Genomic DNA, 25,771 nt, shown 5'->3' with positions numbered 1-25,771 from the left:
TTCTGTCAGAGCCTCTCCTGGCAACATTTGTCATAACGCATGAACTTCTAAGACAGAGTGATAATTCATCACAGGGCACAATCACCCACATAGGCACAGCAACAGTCTCTTACATTTTGATGTGTGATTGTGCTCAATGATGAATTCAGCACTATGATGTAATCAGCTTATCATTTATTTATGTACCATTTCTCATATTGCCACACAGTAAACATTCTCGGATAACAATTCCAATGTACTGGTTATATATAGCAGATAAAACTTTAATAATGAATAAAGATTCCAATTCTAAATGCCTTGCCCCTTAAACTCAGTTGTTTGTAGTACATCGTAATTGCAATCATCACATTGCTGGAAATCTGACTTGATCAATTTGTCATCCCAATATGGAGAGTTTGGGTTCATATTCCTAATTTTTGTCCTCACTGGAATTAAGTTCATTACACGAAGATTGTAAAGTGTCAATATTCAAAATAATTTAGCAAGATTTTCTGAGGAAATATTTTCTTTATTTGTCTCCAGTATGTCAATGCATGCTGTTTATCATTCACATATCACAAGAGATTCCAACATTTGTATCACCAACCACAACATAACAACACAATAACAGCTTATTATACTTTATTTTAATGAGTGGGTGAAAGAATCATACATACCAGACACAATAATGCCCTGTCCCTGAGGGCAGGGCGAGTCAGAGATGTTCGAGGTAGAAGGGTGATGTCAGCAGAAGCCATCTTTTCAAGAAAGGATGAGCAAGCTTTGGCAGGAATTTTGGCAATTTGGCTAGGCCTAAAGTAACAAAAAAAGAGAATGTTTCCGTGAATAGATAAAACACTCAATATCATGGTTATGGAAAAATTCTAACATTTTACTTTCAAAAAATCAAAGATGTACAGGATGCCTGTCTGTTAATCTATCGTTTTTGTAAAGGGAGTACTCTAACTTAGAGACATATAGTGTTACGTCTTGCACATGGATACAGAAATGTCAATGGCCAGGAGAGGAAACATTAATTGAAGCCAAAGCTGAAACCAGAGATCTGTCCTATACAACACAACCAAAATGCTAAACAAAGAATCTTACCAAGGAGAACAGAGGCAAAAAGTCAGGAACAGGGAATTGTAAAGTGCCTGAACTACACACACTCATTGTATTTACATGTGCTTTAATAACCTGGTTATTCACAGAAACCCAATTTTTAAAATGCTATGCACAATTTGAGAATATTGGGGTCTGAGAAACCAAGTTAGTGCATATAGATTTCTCTGTGAGTAATCCTGTTATTTGGCCATGTAAACCCTTAACTGGGTTACACTTAAGGATTTTGCAGTCTGTGAATGTCCATGGGCAGCAACCTTTTCTTTGCACATGCATCCAGAAGCCACAAAGATATATTTTCTTAGGCAAATGCTTAAGCGACTACATTATTCCATCTCCTGGTTGAAATAATATGTCTCAGTATTTTAGAAAATGCTAATTTTATGTTGATGAGTGCTAAGCTCAGCAGCAAAATATTAGGAGCAGTGTTTGGAGTAATGCATTGAAAGTATCTTACATTATGTAGACCAATTACTTTTCAAAGTAACAAGTAATCTAACACTATACTTACTTTATTGAAGTACAAATTTCAAACTTTATTATAATTCTAACAGACCTAAGTTTATGGCAAGAAGCAAATATACTGGTGCACCACTCCTTTATAGGGCTCAATCATATAGCCAAGTAGAAGAGCATGCTGCTTATAGTCTGGTAACATAAACCTAATAATAAAGTGTCAGTTTCTGCCATATTTTATTGGCTTCCAAACACTGGGCTTTATTTAGCCTGTCTCATAGATAGATAGATAGATAGATAGATAGATAGATAGATAGATAGATAGATAGATAGATAGATAGATAGATAGATAGATAGATAGATAGATAGATAGATAGATAGATAGATAGATAGATACTTTATTAATCCCCAAGGGGAAATTCACATACTCCAGCAGCAGCACACTGATAAAAACAATATTAATTAAAGAGTGATAAAAACACAGTGTAAGTTAAAAAATGCAAAGTGGAGAGTGCGAAGCAGGTATAACAGTCAATAACATTGTATAATGTTAACGTTTACCCCCTGTGGAATTGAAGAGTCGCATAGTGTGAAGGAGGAACGATTTCCTCAGTCTGTCAGTGGAGCAGGACAGTGACAGCAGTCTATCGCTGAAGCTGCTCCTCTGTCTGGAGATGAAACTGTTCAGTGGATGCAGTGGATTCTCCATGATTGACAGGAGCCTGCTCAGCACCCATCGCTCCGCCAAAGATGTCAAACTGTCCAGCTTCGTGCCTACAATAGAGCCTGCCTTTTTCACCAGTAGTGATATACAGTAGTCTGTGTTCCTGATCATTAGCATTAATTTTAATCATTTTTTTTCCAAGTACCTGTCACACACATTTTAGGAAGTGTCAGGCACCATTCTAAGTTGACTTTAAAAGAGCTATCCATTCCATGCTTCTCAGTTCTCCACTGGGCTCCATTTTATATTTTATATAAGCAACTGGTGTCATGATTTACAGTAATGCCGTAATTTTGAGTAAGTACAGTGCATTCGGAAAGTATTCACAGCGCATCACTTTTTCCACATTTTGTTATGTTACAGCCTTATTCCAAAATGGATTAAATTCATTTTTTTCCTCCGAATTCTACACACAACACCCCATAATGACAACATGAAAAAAGTTTACTTGAGGTTTTTGCAAATTTATTAAAAATAAAAAAATTGAGAAAGCACATGTACATAAGTATTCACAGCCTTTGCCATGAAGCTGAAAATTAAGCTCAGGTGCATCCTGTTTCCCCTGATCATCCTTGAGATGTTTCTGCAGCTTAATTGGAGTCCACCTGTGGTAAATTCAGTTGGTTGGACATGATTTGGAAAGGCACACACCTGTCTATATACGGTCCCACAGTTGACAGTTCATGTCAGAGCACAAACCAAGGATGAAGTCAAAGGAATTGTCTGTAGACCTCCGAGACAGGATTGTCTCGAGGCATAAGTCTGGGGAAGGTTACAGAAACATTTCTGCTGCTTTGAAGGTCCCAATGAGCACAGTGGCCTCCATCATCCGTAAGTGGAAGAAGTTCGAAACCACCAGGACTCTTCCTAGAGCTGGCCAGCCATCTAAACTGGGCGATCGGGGGAGAAGGGCCTTAGTCAGGGAGGTGACCAAGAACCTGATGGTCACTCTGTCAGAGCTTCAGAGGTCCTCTGTGGAGAGAGGAGAACCTTCCAGAAGGAAAACCATCTCTGCAGCAATCCACCAATCAGGCCTGTATGGTAGAGTGGCCAGACGGAATCCACTCCTTAGTAAAAGGCACATGGCAACCCGCCTGGAGTTTGCCAAAAGGCACCTGAAGGACTCTCAGACCATGATAAAGAAAATTCTCTGGTCTGATGAGACAAAGATTGAATTCTTTGGTGTGAATGCCAGGCGTCACGTTTGGAGGAAACCAGGCACCACCATCACCAGGCCAATACCATCCCTACAGTGAAGCATGGTGGTGGCAGCATCATGCTGTGGGGATATTTTTCAGCAGCAGGGACTGGGAGACTAGTCAGGATAAAGGGAAAGATGACTGCAGCAATATACAGAGACATTCTGGATGAAAACCTGCTCCAGAGCGTTCTTGACCTCAGACTGGGGTGACGGTTCATCTTTCAGCAGGACAACGACCCTAAGCACACAGCCATGATATCAAAGGAGTGGCTTCAGGACAACTCTGTGAACATCCTTGAGTGGCCCAGCCAGAGCCCAGACTTGAATCCGATTGAACATCTCTGGGGAGATTTTAAAATGGCTGTGCACTGACGCTTCCCATCCAACCTGATGGAGCTTGAGAGGTGCTGCAAAGAGGAATGGGCGAAACTGGCCAAGGATAGGTGTGCCAAGCTTGTGGCATCATATTCAACAAGACTTGAGGCTGTAATTGCTGCCAAAGGTGCATCAACAAAGTATTGAGCAAAGGCTGTGAATACTTATGTACATGTGATTTCTCAGTTTTTCTATTTTTAATAAATTTGCAAACAACCTCAAGTAAAATTTTTTCACGCTGTCATTATGGGGTGTTGTGTGTAGAATTCTGAGGAAAAAAATGAATTTAATCCATTTTGGAATAAGGCTGTAACCTAACAAAATGTGGAAAAAGTGATGCGCTGTGAATACTTTCCTGATGCACTGTATATATTGATGTGTGGAGAATGTAGTTTTCCATTTCAAAATGTATTAAGGACATATTTCTCATAGAAGTTATGCTCTTGGTCTAATCTATGAACTACTGCTCCTTTCCTCCTAGGTTTCTACTACTGGAGAGTATAGGATCTGAAAATTAAATCAATCCTTATATCTATGTACAAATCACAAGTGACACTTTAGATTTCATAAATTTGATATATTCAGAAATGAAGGCAGTGTGCAACATGTGGGGATGAATGTGAGAATAATACACACTAGAAAATTTGGACAACTCAATTGCAGAGTACAGATTTTTAAGGCAGATCTTTACTTTTACATCTGTATTAATGCATTTGTTTTCTTATTACATGTTGACATTTCCTCTATGTCCATCTCTTGGCAAACTGAAGATATTTTTGGCCTTTATTTCTAGTTTTTACACATGGCTTAATATATGTTACTTGGTCTAAAGCAAAAGTTAAAGTTCTTGATGCAGAAAAGCAAGGAAGACTAATTCCTTATGAATGAGTGTTAACTCAAAAAATTGTGTATAAGTATTTTCTACTTAAAATGTTATTTAATTCAATAAGGAGTTCCATAAGTATATACAGTAAGTATATATATACGGTAAGAATTTTAGAATTACATGTATACGTAACAGCACACAAACGTTCACGTTATTCATCCATTTTTTCAACTTTGTTTTAAACTTACAGCCATATAAGTGTTGCCACAGACAGTAGGACATGCTGGTGTTCTATTAAACAAAACTAGCCAACCCGCGGCATAAGCCGCATAATTATGTATTGATGGGTGAACACCCATCCTGAAAGACACAGTTGTCCAAATGGGGTTGGTTTTGAGGATATGACTGTAGGTGAATGAAAAGATGGAACTCTGGAGAGGGCAACATACAATACAGCGTTTTACACGCTGCATACAGCGATTCACATCCGTGACAAACAAATTGTTTTACACGCTGCATACAGCGATTCACATTCGCGACAAATATGATTCTTCTTAGATGGTCCTGTCACGTCCACCCTCGCTCTCGAAGCATACACACTGCCTGGTCATGTGCCCGCTCGCAAGAGCAACTAACAGAGACCCGCCCACCAACTGTAAGACCATGGGATACCCCTCGCAAACTGTTTTACACGCTGCATACAGCGATTCACATCCGCAACAAACATGATTCTTCTTATGGGGTGGGTTTGAGGATACGACTGTAAGGGAACTCTGGAGAGAGCAACATGCAATTGTTCGTGACTGAAAACTGAAGGACCGCCGCCGCGCCCCACCTCCCAGAGCGAGGGACGGGGCTGGACAACAGTCACGCGCGGAGGGCAGAACGGAGTGTGAGGGGAAGGACGCCCAGTGAGGACGATGTATTGATGGGTGAACAGTCATCTCTTAGTCATCGTTCAGTACACACTGCCTGCTCATGTGCCCGCCCCCAACTCCTCACCTGAATTGCTTTCGTCTGTGCACAGTCCACATGCACTTGTGAGTCACGTTGACTATTCATTTTCCAAACACCGCCTCAATCGGTTTCGCATCTGCTACAGTCCACATGCACCTCTGAGCCACGTTGACTTTTCATTGTTCTGTTTGTCCGGGCCAGGTGAGGTTTCCCGTGTTGAGTCTAATTAAGCCAAAGGCTCCACACCTAGTGGTGCCCTTCTGTCAATTCCTTTAAGTTTCAGCTTTGCAACCATACTCCCCCCGGAACCCAAAGACTTTGGTTGCCCGGCGGATCATGGGAATAATGGCGCCAGATCGCCAGTCGGGATCATTTATGGTTGGAAATATGACGGTATGTGATCGTCTTCGAACCTCCGACTTTCGTTCTTGATTAATGAAAACATTGTTGGCAAATGCTTTCGCTCTCGCACGAATTGTTGGTGGGTGGGGCTCTGACATGCATGTGCCATGGTCGGCTGCTTAGTGAATTGTTCATGGGCGGGGCTCTGTGAGTTGGTGGGCATGGCTGTCTTGCATACGTCTTGCTTGCCATGGAGTTAGTGAATTATATATATAAATGATTTTCTACCATACCTATCTGCTTCTTTTAAGAAAAGAGAAACATAATTAATGTGTAATGTGGCTACATAAAAAACAAAATTCAATATCAGTGGTGTACTTCAGTTGTAGTTAATGTGCCAGGCATAACTGCCCATATTGTATATACTCATAGTTTCATCCATCATTAGGTGTCCTGTTACTTTGTAATGTGCAGATTATTAAACAAGAAGAATGGACTTTGAAGATAAACAGACAATACAGTGGAAAACAAAGGAAGACTTACTTGTTAAGGAATTGAGAATAGGGGATGAAATGCAAAGTCACTGAAGTTCCAGAGCACGTTGGCATTAAGAATGCAGTGTTCATTTACACTGGTGTCACACATGCGCACATGGGAGATGGTTTACTTGCTCAAATTGTGTTATTTCTTAGCCAGACCAGGGGTTGGCGCTGTCCTTTGATTCTTTCTTCTCTTATCCCTCTGCAGACTAGCCGAAGACAGTGCTACTCACTGCCGTCATCACTGGTCCACCCACTGATGACGTCACTTCCTGTACCAAGAACCCCATCTACCTGCTAACTCAATTCCTGTTCTGGCCTTCCTGACTCTTCCTCTAGCCCACCATATTTATAGACCAATTTCATCCTGTTAGTCAGTTCTGTCTTGAGCGCACGTCTATGAAGATGTATTTTTTCATTTTTGCCTGCCTTTTTTCAAGTCTACTAGGTGGCCATCCCCAAACCTATTTCTGTCTGCTGCCTATTTTATTGCATTGGAAATACTCAGATGTGCTAACACTTCAGCAGAATTGTGTCAACTTCCTCAGTACTTTTAAGCTTTACCTAATGCTCAATAGCTTTGGAAGAATATCCTTACCATGACAAATAATGCACTGCAATTCTCTAAGCCTTGGAATACCTTGAGGCAACAAGTAGGGATGCTACACTTACGGTAAGTAGATCAAGAAAACTGCTGGGATTAACTGCATTTCTGAATCTTGAATGCTGCTGAAGTAATCTGCCCGTGTCGTGTTTAGAGCTGTCCAAAGTTTTTTTGCAAAGCATATCATCTGTTGAAAAAAAAAAACACAATTTGTATACAAAGTGTTGGTTAAATTGTAGTACTAGAATAAATTAATAATAATAATAATAAAATTGGGCTTTGCACTACTTAATCCATTTGATATCTGGGAGATTTTAAGAAATAAATAGTTTTACATGGCAGTTGTTAATTTATTCATGTCTGGTACTGATTATAAACATCAAGCAGAATCATAGTCAATGGATAGGTGTGGTTCAAACTGTCACACATCAAAATTGTTCTTTGTAACCCTGGGGAAAGATCAATAAACCCAAAATTTATTTTAAAAAAAAGTCTGGCTGAATAGAAGAATTTTGTTTAGAAGGTAGTCATTCCCTCATATTTTGATTTAACCACTTGATAAATGAACCTCATCTTTTTATAAAGTAGCACTTGTGCATCACATTCTTGCACATGCCCAGAAAGAGCATCTGCTTATCTATAAAGCACAGCAATAACAAATGTAAGCTATACCTAATGAACCAAAACATAAACAAGATGTGCTATAAATTAATTTTGAAATTGAAATGAAAATTGTGTTATAGCCCTGAGAGGTTTCATTATGTTAAAACAGTCAGGATTGTGTGTAAAGACCATAAAGCTGCTTAGCAAATGTACCATTTACATTGTATTTTCTGAAAAGCATTACAATACAAGTATAAAAATCAATTCAGAATGTTTTGAAGCAGTCAAATGGAAGTAAGGTATCCATCTTAATGCTACAAAACATTTCACCAGAGTCAAGTGTGCCGGGGACACAGTATTTTTCTGTAAAAATGTTCTCAAGGAAATTAAATTATAAACAAAAGAACACTGTTGCTCCCCAAAATTGTCTTCAAGTCCAGATGTGAAATGAAATGCTCCCACAAGAGCTAAAGAGAAGTGGATGGGCACTAATCTAACTAATCTAAGCACACTGAAAGGTTTTTACCATAGCCATGCTTTTGCTTTGCCATGTAGTAGAAGCAGGAACCTTGACAACCTTTAAGAAGAATCTGCATCAGATATTGGGACAGATTAGCTATTAGCTAAACAAACGGGCTTGATGGACTGAATGGTCAAAATTTCTTTTGTTTCTTATGTCAGGGGAAAGTGACGGCCAAAAGGGCAGAGTGGTGGCTTTGAAGCTAAGGATCTGCGCTAGTATCTGGGTCCATTGGGCCCTTAACCTAAAAAAACTGCTCTAGGGATGCTGTACAATGGCTGATCCTGCACTCTGATCTCTAAAAGTCACGTAAAAAGACAAATTCTACTCAGGGATTAATAAAGTATATCAAATCAAAGATATAGATGAGACTAGTGTGAAAGAAGCTCTGGATGAATAAAGGTGGAGATGAATGGTATTAGTTATTTACAAAAATGTGTATTGGTAAAAAACATCATTAAGTAGTGAGAAAAACTGGGAAAGTTTTGCACATGGATTGTGAATCCAAGACTGAAATCATCCAGCTGAAAAGTAAAGGTCAAGAAATAACACTTTTATGAACTTTACTACCTGATGTCTAGAAAGCCAGTCCTTATTTTGCTCCAGGATGCTTGCTGTTGTCAAAATGTCCTGATCACTTAATGAACTGAACATGTCACAAGTGATGCCCTGGATAGCGGAGCCAAGTTTCCTATAAACGATAGTAGAAAAATTAGCATTACCATAGATTGTCTGAAGAGCACAACCATTAATAATTCCAAAGGAGAATTTTTTGTTTTATAAACGTAATAAATATTAAAAAAACAACCATCAAAGCAATTTACACATAGATGCATACACAAAAAAATGTTTGTGACTCTATGTAAGTTTGTAGGTACAAATGAGAACCCAAACCAAAGCCTAAACCTAACCCTTAAACCTAACCCTTATAACTCACATTATGTATGTGAATTCCTCAACAAATAATGTGAAGGATCATAAAAATGTGATCTGCACTATATAAAATTCATTTCTGATTAACAGATTTGGGCTAAAATGTCTTGATTGACTAATCTTAACATAGCTTGAAAATACTTCCTGGGATTCATGTTTGGAAGACCTATGAGAAAAGACAGACGTTGCATTGCTGCTTGCCTGGGACTCCTTCCTAAATCTGCTTACTATGTCTATTGGTTTATAGGTGTGATCTGCCTGGACCACAAGGACTACAAGACTACGAATGACAAAACTTTGTGGTTTATTGGCTCTTTTAGGCCACACTACTTAGTGAAGGTCTCAGTCTGAGGAAATCAGCAATGTGACTCTTAAGTCCTCAAAAGCAGAACTGGTGGAAGAAGACCTACTTTGAATGGAGGAAGACTGCAATAGTACAGTAATCTCTGGCCATAGTTGTTATGTTCAGTGATAAAAGGACACAAAATTAAAGAGGTGTAAAATGTGACAAAATAATATTCAGTTATAGTTTGGATTGAAGCAAAGAGAAACAATTAGTCAAAACATGACAGGAAATCAGATATAACAGAACTAAGTCAAGACCAAAGCTCTATATTTTTTCATCATTCATTTGTTTGTTATAATTAGCTGAGTCTTCCCTTTTCATTGAAAATTTTAGACATTGAGGTATTTGCACTGCCCTGTTTTATAGCATCAATTTATTACGGCAGAACCCTATGGTTAGCAATATGCATTATTGTTATTGACAGTATGCCAGAGCCCATTCATATGTTGCATTCACATGCTTTCGGAGAGATGTCAATTACGTGGTTCCAAGTCGAAAATTCGTAATTAGCTAGGAGTGGTTGGTTGACAACAATAAAGAAATCCAGAATCTGGTAACTCACAAGAGATAAGCATTCTGAATGTGAAAAGATGAAATATCATCATATCAGAAGCACCAAAACACCAAAACGTCATAGTAAAGACTCAAAGAAATATTCACGGAATTATGAACAAAAGGTGATAGGCAGAAGCTGAGGAGAGGAAAAGTTACACTAATCATAATGACAGGTAAACCTTGTCCTTGCTCACCTCAAGATGAAATCTGACAGATTATACTTTAATTTTGCAATACTGGAATGATTATTTTTTTAAAAAAATGCTATGTAGTAATAAATGGCATAACACCATTCAGTTAGTTACTAAGAAAACACATCCCTACTTCAGCCACCAACCTTAGAAGAGGTATTTAGAATCATTACGTAAATTAAGGACAGAAAGAGGGAAATTAAGATAACAAAAAAGGACCAAAGGTTTGATTGAAAAATGACTGAATCCAATAAATGCCTCAGATTTTCTGAAAGAAGGAACAAATGACTAAAATGCCACTGCACTTGCCATGCAATTGCTAATGGACATGTCTATAGTCACTGTATGTGTGACATTTTCTCAAAGTGTAGCATAACTGACAACACTCTTTGCATTTGACTTTACTTTAGGTCTTGCAAACCCAAATGTGGTAATAGTAAAAAAGGACATTTTAGAAATTGATTTATACAGTTGTTTAGTTTCGATTTATTAAAATGTCATTGTAAATGTAACTTTTATACAATTGATGTGTGTGCAAGGGAGACAGCATAAAGGCCCTTTTGATGGTAACCATTCTCCGAACCTGGGGTTGGGCTGTTTCCTGATGCCCTTTGTGACAGATAGGGGGCGCTATCGTCCTCTTGAACCCTCAGACAACACGTCAGACACCAGGTAAAAGTTCAGAATTAAATTTATTATAACAAAATGTGCACAAAGCACCCTCCACTCCACAATACTCCAATAATAATCAATAAATCAATACAATCCTCCACTCCCAGCAGCTCAGTCACCCTTCCTCCCAACTCGACTCACTGATGGGATCTCCCACAGTCCTTTTAAAGTCCTTGACCCGGAAGTGCCTCTATCCCTCAGTCCGTGTGATTTCCCAGCACTTCCGGGTCAGATGAAAACTACTTCTTTTCTTCAACCCGGAAGTACATCATTTCCTCTGTCCCCGTGACTGGGAAGTACTTCCGGGTTATACAGAAAATGTAAGTCCCTGAGCCTCCCTACAGCATCCCCTGGCAGCCCCCATGGTATCCAGCAGGGCTGTGAATTAAAACTCCAAGGTCCATGATGCCCTGCTGGAATTCGGAGCACCTCCACGTTGCAGGAAGGGCTCCATCTGGCAGCTTGGGAGTATTGGCTGGGATAAACTGCCAGCCACATATCACACCTTCTTCTTTCTCCCTTTGCAGAATGGAAGCACAACAGCCAACTATGACGTTACATCTGTCATCCACCCTCCTGAACCTGTGTCTTCCTTCCTTGGCCTTTGAAAACCAGCTCTGACGCCATCTTTAACAATCCACCATATAACTCATATCTAAGAAGACATTCTCACATTTCCTTTTGTTATTTAAAACCATCAATTATAAGGGGATCACTTCTGTGCCCCTACCCTGTATTATCTTCTTTTGTCATTTGTTCCAATTAGTAATCATTGTCATAATGATTTTTGGCTACTTTGTTGTTCAATGATGAAACTGGACACATAAAAGTTATTCTGAAAGTTTTCAACATTCCAAGCAATTGCCCACTATGTGAGATGACTTTTGGAATAACACAGACCTCAGCTGTAAATTTTGGAAGTGACTAAGGACATAAAATAATATGTATTTGGAATGAAAAGTGTTTTGTCAGGTTTACAAAACTTCATTACAGAGTAGCACTACAGTTTGTTGTAATATAAACAAATGGCTCCACCACTTGGATCAGGCTGGTGACCCCAGCTAACTGTTGTCCACTGATAACATCCATCTACTGCACTGCAGTACATATAATTGTCTATCGCTTTAAGCAGGTACTGAAATTTTATTTTTTAGTGATTTAAGGCCTTTTATACTGTTGATGCTAACTTATGGGGCTATAGAGTTAAAATCAGTTGTACTGAAAAATTGCTGTGTCGCAGCATGGGCATCCACTGTTAAAAGAGGTTTAAGGCAAGCCACACAAATAAAGAGAAATTAAACCTTAAGTAAGCTAATACAATATACTTGTTATACTGAAGGAATTGTTGAAAAACTTCTCTCTGAAAATTATGTTAAGTACTGTTTAATTTTATCTGTGATTGGTAGCTAAAAGGTTGAAGTAGGGAATTTCATTTGGAAACTTCTAAATTCACTTTGCTTCATTTATTATATGTGGAGTACAACAGCTTTTATTTTAACGTTATTTTTGAGCTGTCATTAAATTATTTGTTCCCCATGAGTGCTGCTCTGCTACATATGTTGTTGGTGCCTTTTTCTGGCCACGTACATGTTGTTTATCATTTTTTCATCTCTTGCTAGTATCCTGGTCAGGTACCAATTGATTCGAGTGACTTCATTGCAAACTTTTATGTAAGATGGTGGCATGCAATTTCTAGATATCCAAGCTTTCAGATTTAGAAATAAATCAACCAAATCTATGTCAGTCTTGATGTTTATCAGAAACTTACATTCTAGTAACAGTTACAACTAATATGTTGATTTTGGTTGTAGGAATTTATTTGATTTCTTTTTGTCTTCGGACTCCTGTGTAATTTTTTTTACTTTGTTTGTGTCTCTATAAAAATAAACATGGGCTGAATTTTCCATATTGTCATAACAGGTAATAGGTAGTACTTTACTTCTTTAGGTCCAAATATGACTTTCTGAAAATGGTTTGCACTGAACTAATTTACTAAGTCATTCCAAACCTGAAATACTGTATATAATGCCAGGTTAGATTGCCATTATTTTTAAAATTATGTTAGAAATGGACGAGAAATTATTTTTAATCTCACACTTGCTTTCTACAAGAGTACCACTAATATGCCTCTCCAGTAACAGATAAATATAGTGCTAACAGTTCATTGCATAGTCCAAAGAGTAGTGAAGAAACAAACTCTAATGGAAGGAAGTTAGTCTACGGCAAGCCAATGATTAAGACTTGGTTCCCAAGCAATGGACAGTTTTGTTTGCATAAGTTCTCGGAAGGTGGATGCTGATGACTGAAGTGTACCTGCAATATAGACTACCAGTAACAGCGCACTGCATGATAACGTGCAGTGAATACACTTGATTTGAGCATTCCTAGTTTTCATCCTCTTTCTCCGTACATTTAGCATTCATTTGCTTAGCAGTTGATGCGCTTGCTGCTTCCTGAGCAGCTCTTCTTTTCTCCACCCTAGCGGCTCGCTTCTTCTCTTCATTCATTGGCATCTTTTCGCATTAAAACTGATTAAATCAGTGTTTGTGTTGCAATTACTTAGTACGTTTTCCATAATTTTTCACTTAAGCTGGCACTTAAGTCTTCAATCTGCCTCAAGAATGATTAAAGATATGAAGAGGTAGAAGAAGTGACGTCGAAGGTGGTAGGGATGAGAACGGCGCCCATAAGCATGCGCCGCACGGCCACCTTGCTGGCTGCTGTCGAGAGTTGACTCTACAATAAAACAAATAAAAATAGAAAGAGGAATAACCTTGGAGGTCAATCATCAGCCCAAAAGCAGATAGTAGACGTCACATAGTATATGTGTACCAAATTTCATGTCAATAGGTCAAACGGTTTGCGAGCTACAGGTGATTTAAAGTCCTGGACAGACAAACGGAGAGCCACAGTAGCGTATTATATAAGAAGACAAACATCCTGTTATTATTTTATTTTTGTCAAGAGGGAAATGTGAGAAGAATGAGATAAAAATAGCATTGCAGTCAGTATTTACAAGAGAGTCAATATTCACAGACTAAAAAACTAAATATTATTGCTTATTTAATTATAACAAATTAGTGAAAAGCCAATTATAGTAAAACAAACATAATGGTACAATGCTAGAACTGGAAGAGAATGGAAGTCAAAAACAGAAACAGGGAATCCATATGCTATTGTGATATTAGGATCGCAGAATATACCGTTTCTATTAAAGGCAAAGTCATTTGATAGAACAGAAATTGTGCCATTGTTATTGAAAATATCAACTGAAAATTTTTTTCATTGTACTGTATGTTTAATATTTATTGTAATTAATTTGTCATTTGTAAGGATAGAGGTTGTACAAAACTAAACCTGTAGTCTTTAGTATGGACACTAAAGACTAAAGATCTCTTTGTATACACGTTTTTTTGTAAAGTGTCTTCTTTCTCCATTAGTTGGATATAATATACCACCATGATGGTAAATTGCACCATTAATCCTAAAATAATAGATGCAAAAGCCTGATGATACTGACCCCCTTAGAATCAAATACTAAGGAGCTACTGATTTATGTTATGTTTTCTATAAATTGTTTTTAATATAGAGAGAGTCTGGTCATTAACTGTCGGATGGAATTGTCTGTTTGTGCTTCTTGTTGCCTTTGTTCATGGGCCCATTTAGTTCTTAAACCCCTCTGTCTTTGTGCTTATTGTTGCTTTTATTGATCATATATTCTAGCCCTTACATATGTCTTTCTTTGTGCTTCTTGCTGTGTCTGCTCATTCAAAATTCTAGCTTGACTTTCTATTTCTCGTTTCATCCTTCATTTTTTAACTTACTTATTTTTTAATTGCTGCTTATGTGAAGAATTTATTTTAGGTTTTATTAATTCTTGAGGGGACTAACTTAAAGTAACTACTTTTTAAAATATATTGCTGTGGAAGATGATTGCTGCAATGTTACACCCGGGTACAGATGGACACTGGACGATTTAGAATGTTACTCCCGACCACGGATGCATGGACACCAGATGGTTTACTATGTTATACCAAAGTACAGATGGACACCAGAAAAATGCTGGCCAGTTTAGTATGTTACACCTGGGCATGAATGGATGAGTGCCAGTTGTTTTGTTGTTTTATGTACATGTGCATTAAATGAAGCAATTCAGATTTAGTCATTGTGTTTATATTATGGTGTAACCTGTTTTATATACCTTTAGCGCCAGTGAATAAGCTCTCTGTTAAAGTTATATATGTAAAGCAAATAAGTAAGGTATATTTATGAGAAATATAGTATTTATCAAATAATTTCAGTGTATTTCATAAGGTCGCATCAGGGATGTGAATCTAAAAAATAAAGGGAAATCCACTAAATTCTTATAAGCTACTTTAAATAAAGAATATTTAATGTATTAATAATGTTTGTAATTGTTATTACTATTACTCCTGTGCACGAACAGACGCTGGATGGTTTAGCTTGTAATGCCAGCCATGGACGGACAGCATTTGGATGCTGGATGTTTCATCATTTTTTATATATAAAAAGAAGATACTACTGAAAGACATACGCCTACAGTTAACTTATTATAGATGCTTTGATCAATCAGCTGCCAGTTTTCACTAAAAAAGTTTCAATTGGTGATTAGTAAATTGGCCAATCAGAAAAAATTATGTTTTCAGCTACTGCTTTACTGGACTTTACAGTAATTTAGTTGCAATACTCCTTTATGTGTGGTAATATAAAAGTTGAGTGTGTCTTGTTTTTTTTTTTTGTAGAAAACTTCATGTAGAGTAAACAAAGCAAGACAAATCTTGTTTTACAAGAGAGCCAGAGACATCTCTCTGTTATATTAAAAAGGTTTTCCATTGTGTCCGCGTTATTCAGCCTAGGACACTTTCCTCCACACTGTTCTCCCAAACATTAATCCTACTGCACACATTCTCTCTCTGTACCACCCTATGACACTCTTAGTGGAGTAGTAACTCTCCCTTCAATGCAGTCGGTTATAATGGTAAAGCACATAAGCAAATGATCTATTCAAGAATGCTGAACTTTAGATTGTGATAGAAAAGAGCGCAAGAGCTGATAATGAATGTTGAAAAAAGAAAATAAACAAAAAAGAGCTGCATATAATAAAAATCAACATCAAAGAGAATTGTCCAATAAACTAACAAGAGAAAAATATCCTCAAACAATATGCGAACAGAAATGCAAAAAAGCAATGTTTGTAGAATGTAAGTTAGAGGATATAATAATAATATAACAATCATAATATTGTTTTTGACAAGGCGTTAATGTAATTTCATTTTTTATATACTTTTTATTATGTTTTATTATGTTTTACTTTTTTACTTCTACTTTTTACTACATTTTGTTATTCATTGGCATTTAACATAGACATTTGTAGTGAAATTCTCAAGTAACTGGTATTCATTGTATAAAAACTAAGGACCAAACCGTCTTCCTCCCATGCCACGCATACACTTCTATATACAGTACCATCTCTTTAAATACAATTGCTTTCTTTAATGGAGGGGCACCCCAATGCCCTTCAAGCAGCTCAGCCAAGGGTTGGCAAGCAAAGTGAGCAGGGGGCGGAGTCCCCTAGTTTACATTAAGGAAAGCGGAGTAATAAACTGAGAAAAAGGAATCATAGAAGTCGCCCTGTGCAGTTAGACAAATGGCAAACAAACTACTTTAATTTATTCAGACCTTTTTTATTTTATCCTTTAAATTAAAATGGACACCGTTTGAGTTTGGACAGTCAGTTTGTTTAAAGTGCAGTAGCTTACATTATTAATTGGGAAAAGAAAAGATAAAGACAAATTTGAAATTGCTTCTTAGTTAACAAAAGTTTTGTTGGCTTAACAGAAAAATGTGTCTTTTTCTTATAAACCCGTTAAGCATTTTAGTCTTGTGTCTTATTGATAAACAACTTATGAACATTTGATACATTTGCGTTTTTTTTTTAAAATTTGTACAATGTTTATTATTTGTTCTTGTGTGTCATACAGTATATGTTGTATACTATAATTACCCTTCAATAGTCATGAATGTCTAGCAGATAAACTAAAGAAAAAAAACAACTGTATAAACACAGTAAATGTATAATGCTTACAGTGAAAGAGCTGTACTGCAATTAATGATTAAAAATGATTAAAACCTATAAGTGCAGGTATATTTACATTTAAGTAGTGTTTTATTGTCAATGCCAATTAATTGATTGTGTGAGCGTATATACTGAGGCAGCATGTGCTAGAAGCTTTATCCCAATAATCCTCTGTGCTTGCGACACAATTCACTGTAGAGCTTTCAGATCAGCTGCTGTAGAGCTGTGATTCCACACTCAGATACAGTGGGTTAAAATACTCTGAGTGGTGCACTGAGAGTAACAAAGCTAAAGCAGTTATGGTATTTGGAGTAGTTTGGCTATTTCATGGACCATTATATTGTTACAGGTTGATTAAGATCAGATGCCTTAAACTAATAAATGATATGTGGTTAATTTCAGTGTATTTGATAAGGCCGCATCAGGGATGTGAATCTTAAAAAAAAGGGAAACCACACAGGAATTGTAGCACTGCTTTGACACTGGAGGCCACCAGTTTGCAAAACTGAGCCAAAAACTTGCATACGCAATGAAATGAGCTGACATGAGAATGTGTGTAAACGGCAAGTTTAGTTTTTATACATTGCAATGTGAGCCGGAAGTGGGCGTACGCAACATTTTTGTACATACGCACCATTTATACATAAGTCCCCTGGTGATGTGAGTGCGGCACGTGGTGTCACATAGGTGAGTTTTATGACACTATCAAGTAGCACACTAACATCATGCTAACATAATGGCACACAGCAGTCTCTATCCTAACTTTGTGATAAACTCACAAAATAAATACTTCGCAGGTGAAGGAAAGAATTTTTAGAAGAGGTTGTAAAACTTTCGTTTTACTTTCCACTTTTATTTTTCATTCTTATTTTGAACTTTGAATAGAATAGTTTTCTTTTTTTGCAGTTTAGATACTCTGCCTGGCCTCTGACTTTTCTCCTGATTTGCCCCTAAGGAAAGTCTTTCATTTTCCAGGTTTTCGAACTCCTTTAGTGTGCTGCTACCATTGCCTTTACAGCATAATAACTACTTCTGTAAATAAAAGAAGAGAAGAACCTAAAAAAAAGTATTTCCCTATGTAGATCTCGCACTGCAGTGCATTACAGATCCTTACTCATTGCTTGAATTTGTACTAAAAGTATTTTAGGTATTCTACAAAATTTTAAGGTTCAAGGTTAATTCAAATGAGAGCATGTTTTTTCTATGAATAACCTTGCAAGTAAACTTACATTTCATCAACTTTGTTTTAACTTCTTTTAAAACAATTTTCATACAAAGCAATCATAAATAACAATTTATAGTCAATTCCATATTTAATATAAACAAGCTAATGGAACATTTGAAACAAGATTTTCTGAATGGTCCTTATTTCTCATTAGCTGTGCAAAATTAAAATTGTTAAAATGAATACCCATCAAAAATTTCTAGATTTTTTCTGTGAATTTTTAATATATATTAATAAATCCTCATTTAAGGAGCTGCTCAGAAGTGTAATTTTGCTAATCTGGAATGCAAAAAGGCCACAGAGAAGTAAATTCTAAAGCAGACAGTTATGACACTACCTGACTAGCAGTTCTGCTGCTAGGCTACAAATCCCCAAAATATGAGTCTACAGAAACAATCTGGAAACCTGAAGTTGTCCAATTGGTTAGCCACGGAGGGGCAATCCTGCACAATTACCTCCTTGTATGTACCTCCTTTGCTCCTCACACCAGTCATCACTAATTACCACCAAGCAAAGAGAAAATCATGGGCTTTGACACTCACTTTGAATAGGGTGCTAGTGCTTCTGTGAGTTTGTGCCTGCTTGTTTTCATGTGCATACTCTTTGTATTTATTTGCTTTACAATGACACTCCAATACTAACAAATATTTAGCATCACACAGAAAAATAGCAACCTTTACACAAAGGCTCTTGTGTTTCCTTATTTCCATTTCTGTTTCTAATTCTTACAATTTCTCAATGTCTCTGTCTAGTAGTCTTCTGACCATCAGCTTTAAAGTCTGAAAAACATTAAAATCTAAAAAACATTTAGCCTACCTTTACTTCTAATTTTTTTTAGATATGCACCCAAAACTTTAAAACAGCATTGTTTTTAATTTCTTGGATGTTGAGATTACTATAGCTTCTGTGGTCAGTCTGGCTTGTAGAGATAGCTGGGGCCTTGAGTGTTATGGAAAGGAAATGGAAACGTCTTTTAATAACTTTAATCCTGTGCTCAAAACAAGTTATAATGTCTGTATTTCTCTTACCTTAAACCAGGATTCTCAGGCAACTGAACAGTTTTATGCATTTGTGTCCATGTGGCATTTAAACTTGCACATGTCATGATTACCATTGGACAGACACAGCTAGGTATTCATAACTATGATTTTGCATTGATATCAACCTTGAAAACAGGATTTACCATCTGAACACCCTGCTGTAAACCATGTGTATATATATCAAATTGGGAAAACATGTAATTTCATTCAGATTAACAGTCTGGAGGGACTACTTGATCATACTGTGCACAACATCACACTTCAGCTTTATCCAATATTATTTGCAAACAATGCAACACTTCTAACTGAGTTAAGTGCATTTTGTTCTCTATATTTGTGTCATAATTCTCCAGTAGCAATCTTACTTTATGTCGCTGGCCTGGATTTTTCCAGAAAACACCTGCTTTACCAAATGGATGGCCTGAAAAAAAAAATAATAACAATAATAATAAAAATAAACAAAAACATTCAAGTACAGTTTACTTCTACAAGTCTTGTCCCCTCAGATTGATATTAAAATAAACTTGGGATCAACAGCACACTCTAGTGGCTACAATGCTGAACGTGAGAATAATGAAATTGAAAATGGTTTAAAATGCCCAATGGGATACCACTTTAACTGCAGCCCCTCCAACTGAAAGAATGGCCTACAAAATTAAAGTGGAACCCACCGTCTTCCTTGTGGTAATCAGTGAAATGATTGTGTCAACTAAGACACAGAACTTTTAAAAACAAAGAAATAAAATCTTTTTCTAACTTACTTACAACAGTACCTGAGGGGAAATTTTCAAGAACACAATGTAAGAGGAGTCTGGGCTTTTTACACCGTTACACTGCATTTGTATTTTGTTTCTCTGATTTCATAGACGTTGAATAGTGATGAATGAAAGGATCTTTGTGAACCTCATTTGGTAGCAAAACACAGTGTTTCGCTTTGCAAACAGATTTGAGAAACAAATTGTGTTTCACTACCAGTGAAATTTGTATCATTGACAAGGAGTAAGGTGTTTGTTTCCGTTCCATAAATTGTCAGATACAATCAATTATATATGGCCCTGCAAACATTTATGAACCATTAGTGAAAATATCTGCCCTTTAAGTTCCATCCTTCCAATATTTTTAAACCCACTTAATTACATGTTTGTGGGGGCAAGAGTCCTGGCAGCACTGGTGCAAGGGAAAGACTAGGCCTTGATGAGACAGCAGTCCATTGGAAGGCATACTCACTCATAGCAGGCCAGTTTAGAGTCACCAGTTAGTTAAACATTGAAGGCTTTGTTAAATTGAAGGAAAACGAGACTGTCACTTGGAAACATGGAGATAAAGTGATTACACTATGGTTTGAACCCAGACATTTGGGGGATTTGAGGCAACAGTGCTAACACAGCAGCACGTTGATGCCCACATTAGATGACTAACAGAACTGCTTTACCTTGTTTCCATTAGCTTTGTCCATTATGTGCAAAATGAGCAACCAACGTAATTCCTGTGTTCTGTTTTAGTTATGTATGTGTGATTCCAAACCCTGACAGCTGACTTTACTTTCCTACAAATCTTTAAACTAAAGAACAGTTCTTAAATCTTTAAATAATTCTTAGAATAAAAACTTGCAAGGTTTTAGACATACTAGCTTCTGACTCACCTGGCATTTGGTCCAGTTCTTGCCCACAATCCTGTCAACTGTGTTGATGTTGGCTTGCTGTATGGTGTACAGAGACAGGGTGGAAATTAAGGGGCCAGAAAACGTCTGGAGTACAGTGGAAATATTCACGTTGTTCAGAATCTGTCAGGTGAAAAGTACACATGAGTAGTCAGAGACAGCCGGCCCTAGGCTGGGAGCTGTGCGGAAGCTGTCATAGATCGAATGAATCAGAGAAAACATGAAGATTCTCTTCTGTGAACAGTTTGCATGCTTTGCGCCCCAGGAAGTGCATGGAAATGCCTTGACAGCTTCTCACTGCTCATGAACATTAAGAAGAGCCCTGAGGTCACATGCTTGTTCCCACCTACTCAATGCAGTGACATGAAACTGTTCCACTTTTGGATTGTTAATTGCAAGAGATATGTGCACACAGAAATGTTTCTCTGATTACTAATACAGTTTTGACTGGTTTGATACAATGCAAATGGAAATTTCAGAGTCCGTATCCTGAATTTTTATTTTCTTTCAGTAAAATATGAAAGTAATAAACATGATTTTGTTTTATCTATCAGTCACACTACTCAACAGCCAAGAATCTCAGTGGCACGATAGCACCAATGATTCTGGGGGTTCGCCAAATACATTATTATGTCTGATTAGGCATTCCACAATTATACTTGATGTTTAACCATTGTCGTTTGAGGAAGAACTGATATAAAATTAAAAGTCTCTTGGTGGACTGCCCACACTAACAATATCTTTTCAGCATGCAAAACCACTGGTGGCCAGCCCTGGCCCTGTGCATGATACTTTATTTTTCAATCCCAACCTCTAAGCTCTAAACCACATCCTTCAATAAAATAATGAAAGTCAAGATCACACTTTACTACTTTACCAATGACTAATATGAATTAAATACTATGGATGGATGTCCCGATAGGCACCAAACCATCTTTATGGACAGCATTCAATGCAGTACATTTATAAGCAGAGATGATTCTCTCACTGAAAAAGTTCTCAGTCTTTAGCCAATCGGAGAAGAGCTGTGTTTACTTGCTGTACAATTCATTAGCATGAAGAGCAGGTGGCTTGCATCACTAAACCAACATCTATCACAATTTGGTGCCCAGTCTGTATTCTGTATCTAATGAGAAACAACTTCTTCAGCCTGGGTAGACAACAATGGCATTGCCAGATTTTGTTGTCAATATGCATAATGACAGCCAAGGTTAAGGTCTATTAAGATACTATTAAGTAATTATGAGCTGAGTTCCCTTGTGGGCATCTTCATGGAGAGCTTAGTTTCTCTCATTTTATAACACTATTAGAATAAGCCATTAAGACATTTTCAATTCAAATTTAGTTAATCCAATGTAGGCTCTAGGGACTCATAGCTTAAAGTAGCGACATCGGGTACCAGGCAGGAACCAATCCTGCAGTGAGCAATAGTCCAAAATCTTATAGAGCCAATTAAAAGCCACCAAAAAAACAAAGCACACATAGACATAGAGAGATTATAAAGTTTCACACAAACGTTGATTGAGTTGGGAATCAAACTCGGTCTCTTGCACTAATGCTAACCACTGCACTACCCATATACCATTAAAATAATGCTGGTAATCCACACATTAAGTCAGCAAAACAAAAAGTACTCACCGTGTTTATTAATGCTTTTTTCTGAGCAGGGGAGAGATCCTGGGCATTGTCTTCCAATCCTGCTATATTGAAAAGTTGGTCCCCCTTCATGTTTTGAATCACAGAACAGGGCACACCTTTGATTAACTTCCCCATCTTGACTAGGTCACTTGAGCTGGGAGTCTGGAAGACCAAAATCAAAATGCTTTGATTTTAAAGACTTCTCCCTAAATATGTGAATCGTTCTAGTATGCCCATAAATATTATTTGCACTTTTATTAGGATTTCTGGCATGCTCCCCATATTACTTAATCATTTATCAATTGTATTAATTTACGCTATACGAAATATATGGGTGCCCTTAAATGATTGGGGGAAAAAGACAAAAGGGAAAAGACGAGTTTTATTACCAAACAGCAAAACATTGCAACTCCATTATTTTTTAATCTTAAATATTTAGCAAGATCTTCTCAAAAACAATTTATATGGTCTTATAGTGCTAAGAAAATTGATTTAATCTTCATTTACCTTTAAATAAATCCAACACCCCCTTTCAGAAGCAGATCCTTCACAAAGCAGCTGGACTAAACATTAGTCAGTTTTAAATAATAAACTTGGTTTCAAAAATACCATGTAAACTTATTCTGGTTAGAGAAACCCAGGGTTACCATTGTCTAAGAAGTAAAAAGAGGACATCTTATGGAAAACTTGCCTTTCTTTCCACTCATCGAGATAGATAGATAGATAGATAGATAGATAGATAGATAGATAGATAGATAGATAGATAGATAGATAGATAGATAGATAGATAGATAGATAGATAGATAGATAGATAGATAGATAGATAGATAGATAGATAGATAGATAGATAGATAGATAGATATGTGTATTCCCCACATACACTGGGGAGAAGCATTCCCCTGGTGGAGTTCCCATTGGTACACCTGAATTACTGAGGAGGGTCCAGCTGTGGACCTCCGCACATCTGCGATTCTGCAGCTCTGCTGGACAGCTCTTACGCATTTAATTATCACCTGAAAAAGCAAAAGTCTTTTCTACAAGGTCAACCTTTCTGAGTGATACTTACACATAAAGTGCAATAATTTGGTTTCCTTTGATTGTTCAGAAGTTTAGTCTGTATTCCACTACTTTCCCTATCAAAATACCGAATCATCAGGGGAAACATCTTCACACTGAAATACGATTACATGCATTATTAGCCAAACTACGAAAAGGAACACCTGCCATTCTGTCTATCACAGTTTTAATAGCAGGAGAAGAAATCACTGACTTCACTATTACTTGTTCTTCTGTGTGCACTAGAAATGTTCATCATTAGAGCACTTGTACATTGATTTATAGCTGCTGTGATGTTTTACACAATTAAATGCTAAAGTCCCTTCAGCTGCACAAATGATCTTCTCACTGGATCCAGTATAAATGATGAAGTTTATGATCTTCGACAAACCGTGTTCACTATTTTGAATGTTCTTTTTATGTTTTGCTGTTTCCACGTGTGATTCAGGAACTAGAGTACCTTCATTTGCAACTGAAACAAATGTGCTGGCACTCCAAAGGATACATTCAGTATCAGTTACAGTCATTTCAATAAAGCTAAATTTCTTTGTAAGTCTGTCCATAAATTTACATTTATGTTTTCTTATTTCCCAATCTTGCTAGTACTGGCACTCCGAAGGAAGTTTACACTACCTAAAGGATGTTGAGATCTACAGATCATGCCATGCTAATGCTGGCTACTGTTTGGTGTGCATCTGAACCAAATTCAAGCATGATTGCATACTACCAGGATACCGAAGACTGCGGCTGGCACAACCTCTTGAAACTGTAAACAAGTTTCGAGTGTCCATTTTATCTTATCCACCAGAATTTCATAGTTTTTCAATGAAAACCTGGACAATTTTATTGTTCATGAAAATCCACCTTATTTTACTAGCGAAAAGGAGGACCTGCCCAGGTGAAAGAGAATGTATTGAAACATTAAATTAAAATTTTAAATATTACAGGTAAATTTATCAGCGAATAACCCAATTATGTCAGCCATGAAAGCATTAAACGGGTTACTGTTAAGGATTTTGTAGTCTCTGCATGTATTTGCTTTGCGCACACTTTCAGCAGGAATGGGAGGAATTTCTCAAACATGCATTTCCAAAGATACAGTTTCAGGGGATTGCATTATTCCATTACCTGGCTGAAATAATCTGTCTTAATATTTCAGAAATAGCTAAATTTATGTTTACAAGTTGAACGTACAGTGCTAAACTCAGCAACACAATCTCAAGAGCAGCAGTGTAACACATTGAAAGTAATGGGCATTACGTAGTCTGTTACTCTTTTAAAGTAACAAGTAACCTATCATAATACTTATCTTACTGGATGTAAAAATATGTGCATTATTAATATTTCAGAAGAACCGGGTATAAGGCAAGAAGCACATGTACAGAGTACTTTGCAGGACTTAATCACACCATTTGTGAAAATTAAGGGGCACTCTGCAATTCCCTACCCACATAGCCCAACCCCAAATATATATGTCAAGATGCACTTATTTTGAACTCCAGAAGATTACTTGGACATGTAAACAGAGGTTTATGCCTTAATCAGGTTATTCATTTTAACCCGGTTATTCATGTGCATGTAAGTGCACTCAATGTCTGTCGAGACTAAGACAATGTGCTGATGTGTTAGCACCAGTGTTTACAGACATAGATGGAGTTTAAGGGGGCGAGGCTGCTGGCCACCCTAACAGATACACTATGTTACCAAAAGAAATGTGCAAGGAGATTTTTTTAAGGTCACAGCTAGTGTAATCATGATAATAATCAGCAAATACAACAATTTAACATATCCTACTTAAGCAACTGTTTCTGTATGTCACCTAGCCTGTGATACATAAATTATGGATTAGTTTACTGTTCCACGTTTAGCTTACAAGATGTCACTTCAGCTTGTAAATTCTGTAGTCAGTACTTTCTTTCACATGTCAAATGTTCACTCCTGTTGCCAAAGCAAATATTCAAGCAGTTAGTTTCAGTGACTTAAACAACTAAGGAAGCTAAAACCTAACCAAGCAAGCATCAGTCACCAGGATGGTATAATCACTGGAAAGGAAGCCAGCCCATCACAAGGTAAACACACAAACACACACACACTCACCAGTCCACCTAAA

The 25,771-nt window shown here is 37.2% G+C and overlaps 1 protein-coding gene across 1 annotated transcript in view; it reads right to left on the bottom strand.

Annotated features, from left to right (window-relative positions):
- Window positions 1–25,771, bottom strand: part of LOC127526646 (uncharacterized) — a 103,181-nt gene that overhangs the window by 8,809 nt on the left and 68,601 nt on the right. The window contains exons 14-19 of the mRNA XM_051922588.1: window positions 22,606–22,767; window positions 20,950–21,090; window positions 19,673–19,728; window positions 8,819–8,939; window positions 7,194–7,312; window positions 657–792 (exon numbers count right to left, since the gene is read on the bottom strand). Coding sequence (XP_051778548.1) covers window positions 657–792; window positions 7,194–7,312; window positions 8,819–8,939; window positions 19,673–19,728; window positions 20,950–21,090; window positions 22,606–22,767 — 735 coding nt within the window. The remainder of the gene's footprint in view (window positions 1–656; window positions 793–7,193; window positions 7,313–8,818; window positions 8,940–19,672; window positions 19,729–20,949; window positions 21,091–22,605; window positions 22,768–25,771) is intronic.

The sequence above is a fragment of the Erpetoichthys calabaricus genome, chromosome 2 (assembly GCF_900747795.2).
Source record: "Erpetoichthys calabaricus chromosome 2, fErpCal1.3, whole genome shotgun sequence".
NCBI lineage: Eukaryota > Metazoa > Chordata > Cladistia > Polypteriformes > Polypteridae > Erpetoichthys > Erpetoichthys calabaricus.
The sequence above is the reverse complement of the archived record's forward strand: the minus strand, read 5'-3'. Positions and strand labels throughout refer to the sequence as shown.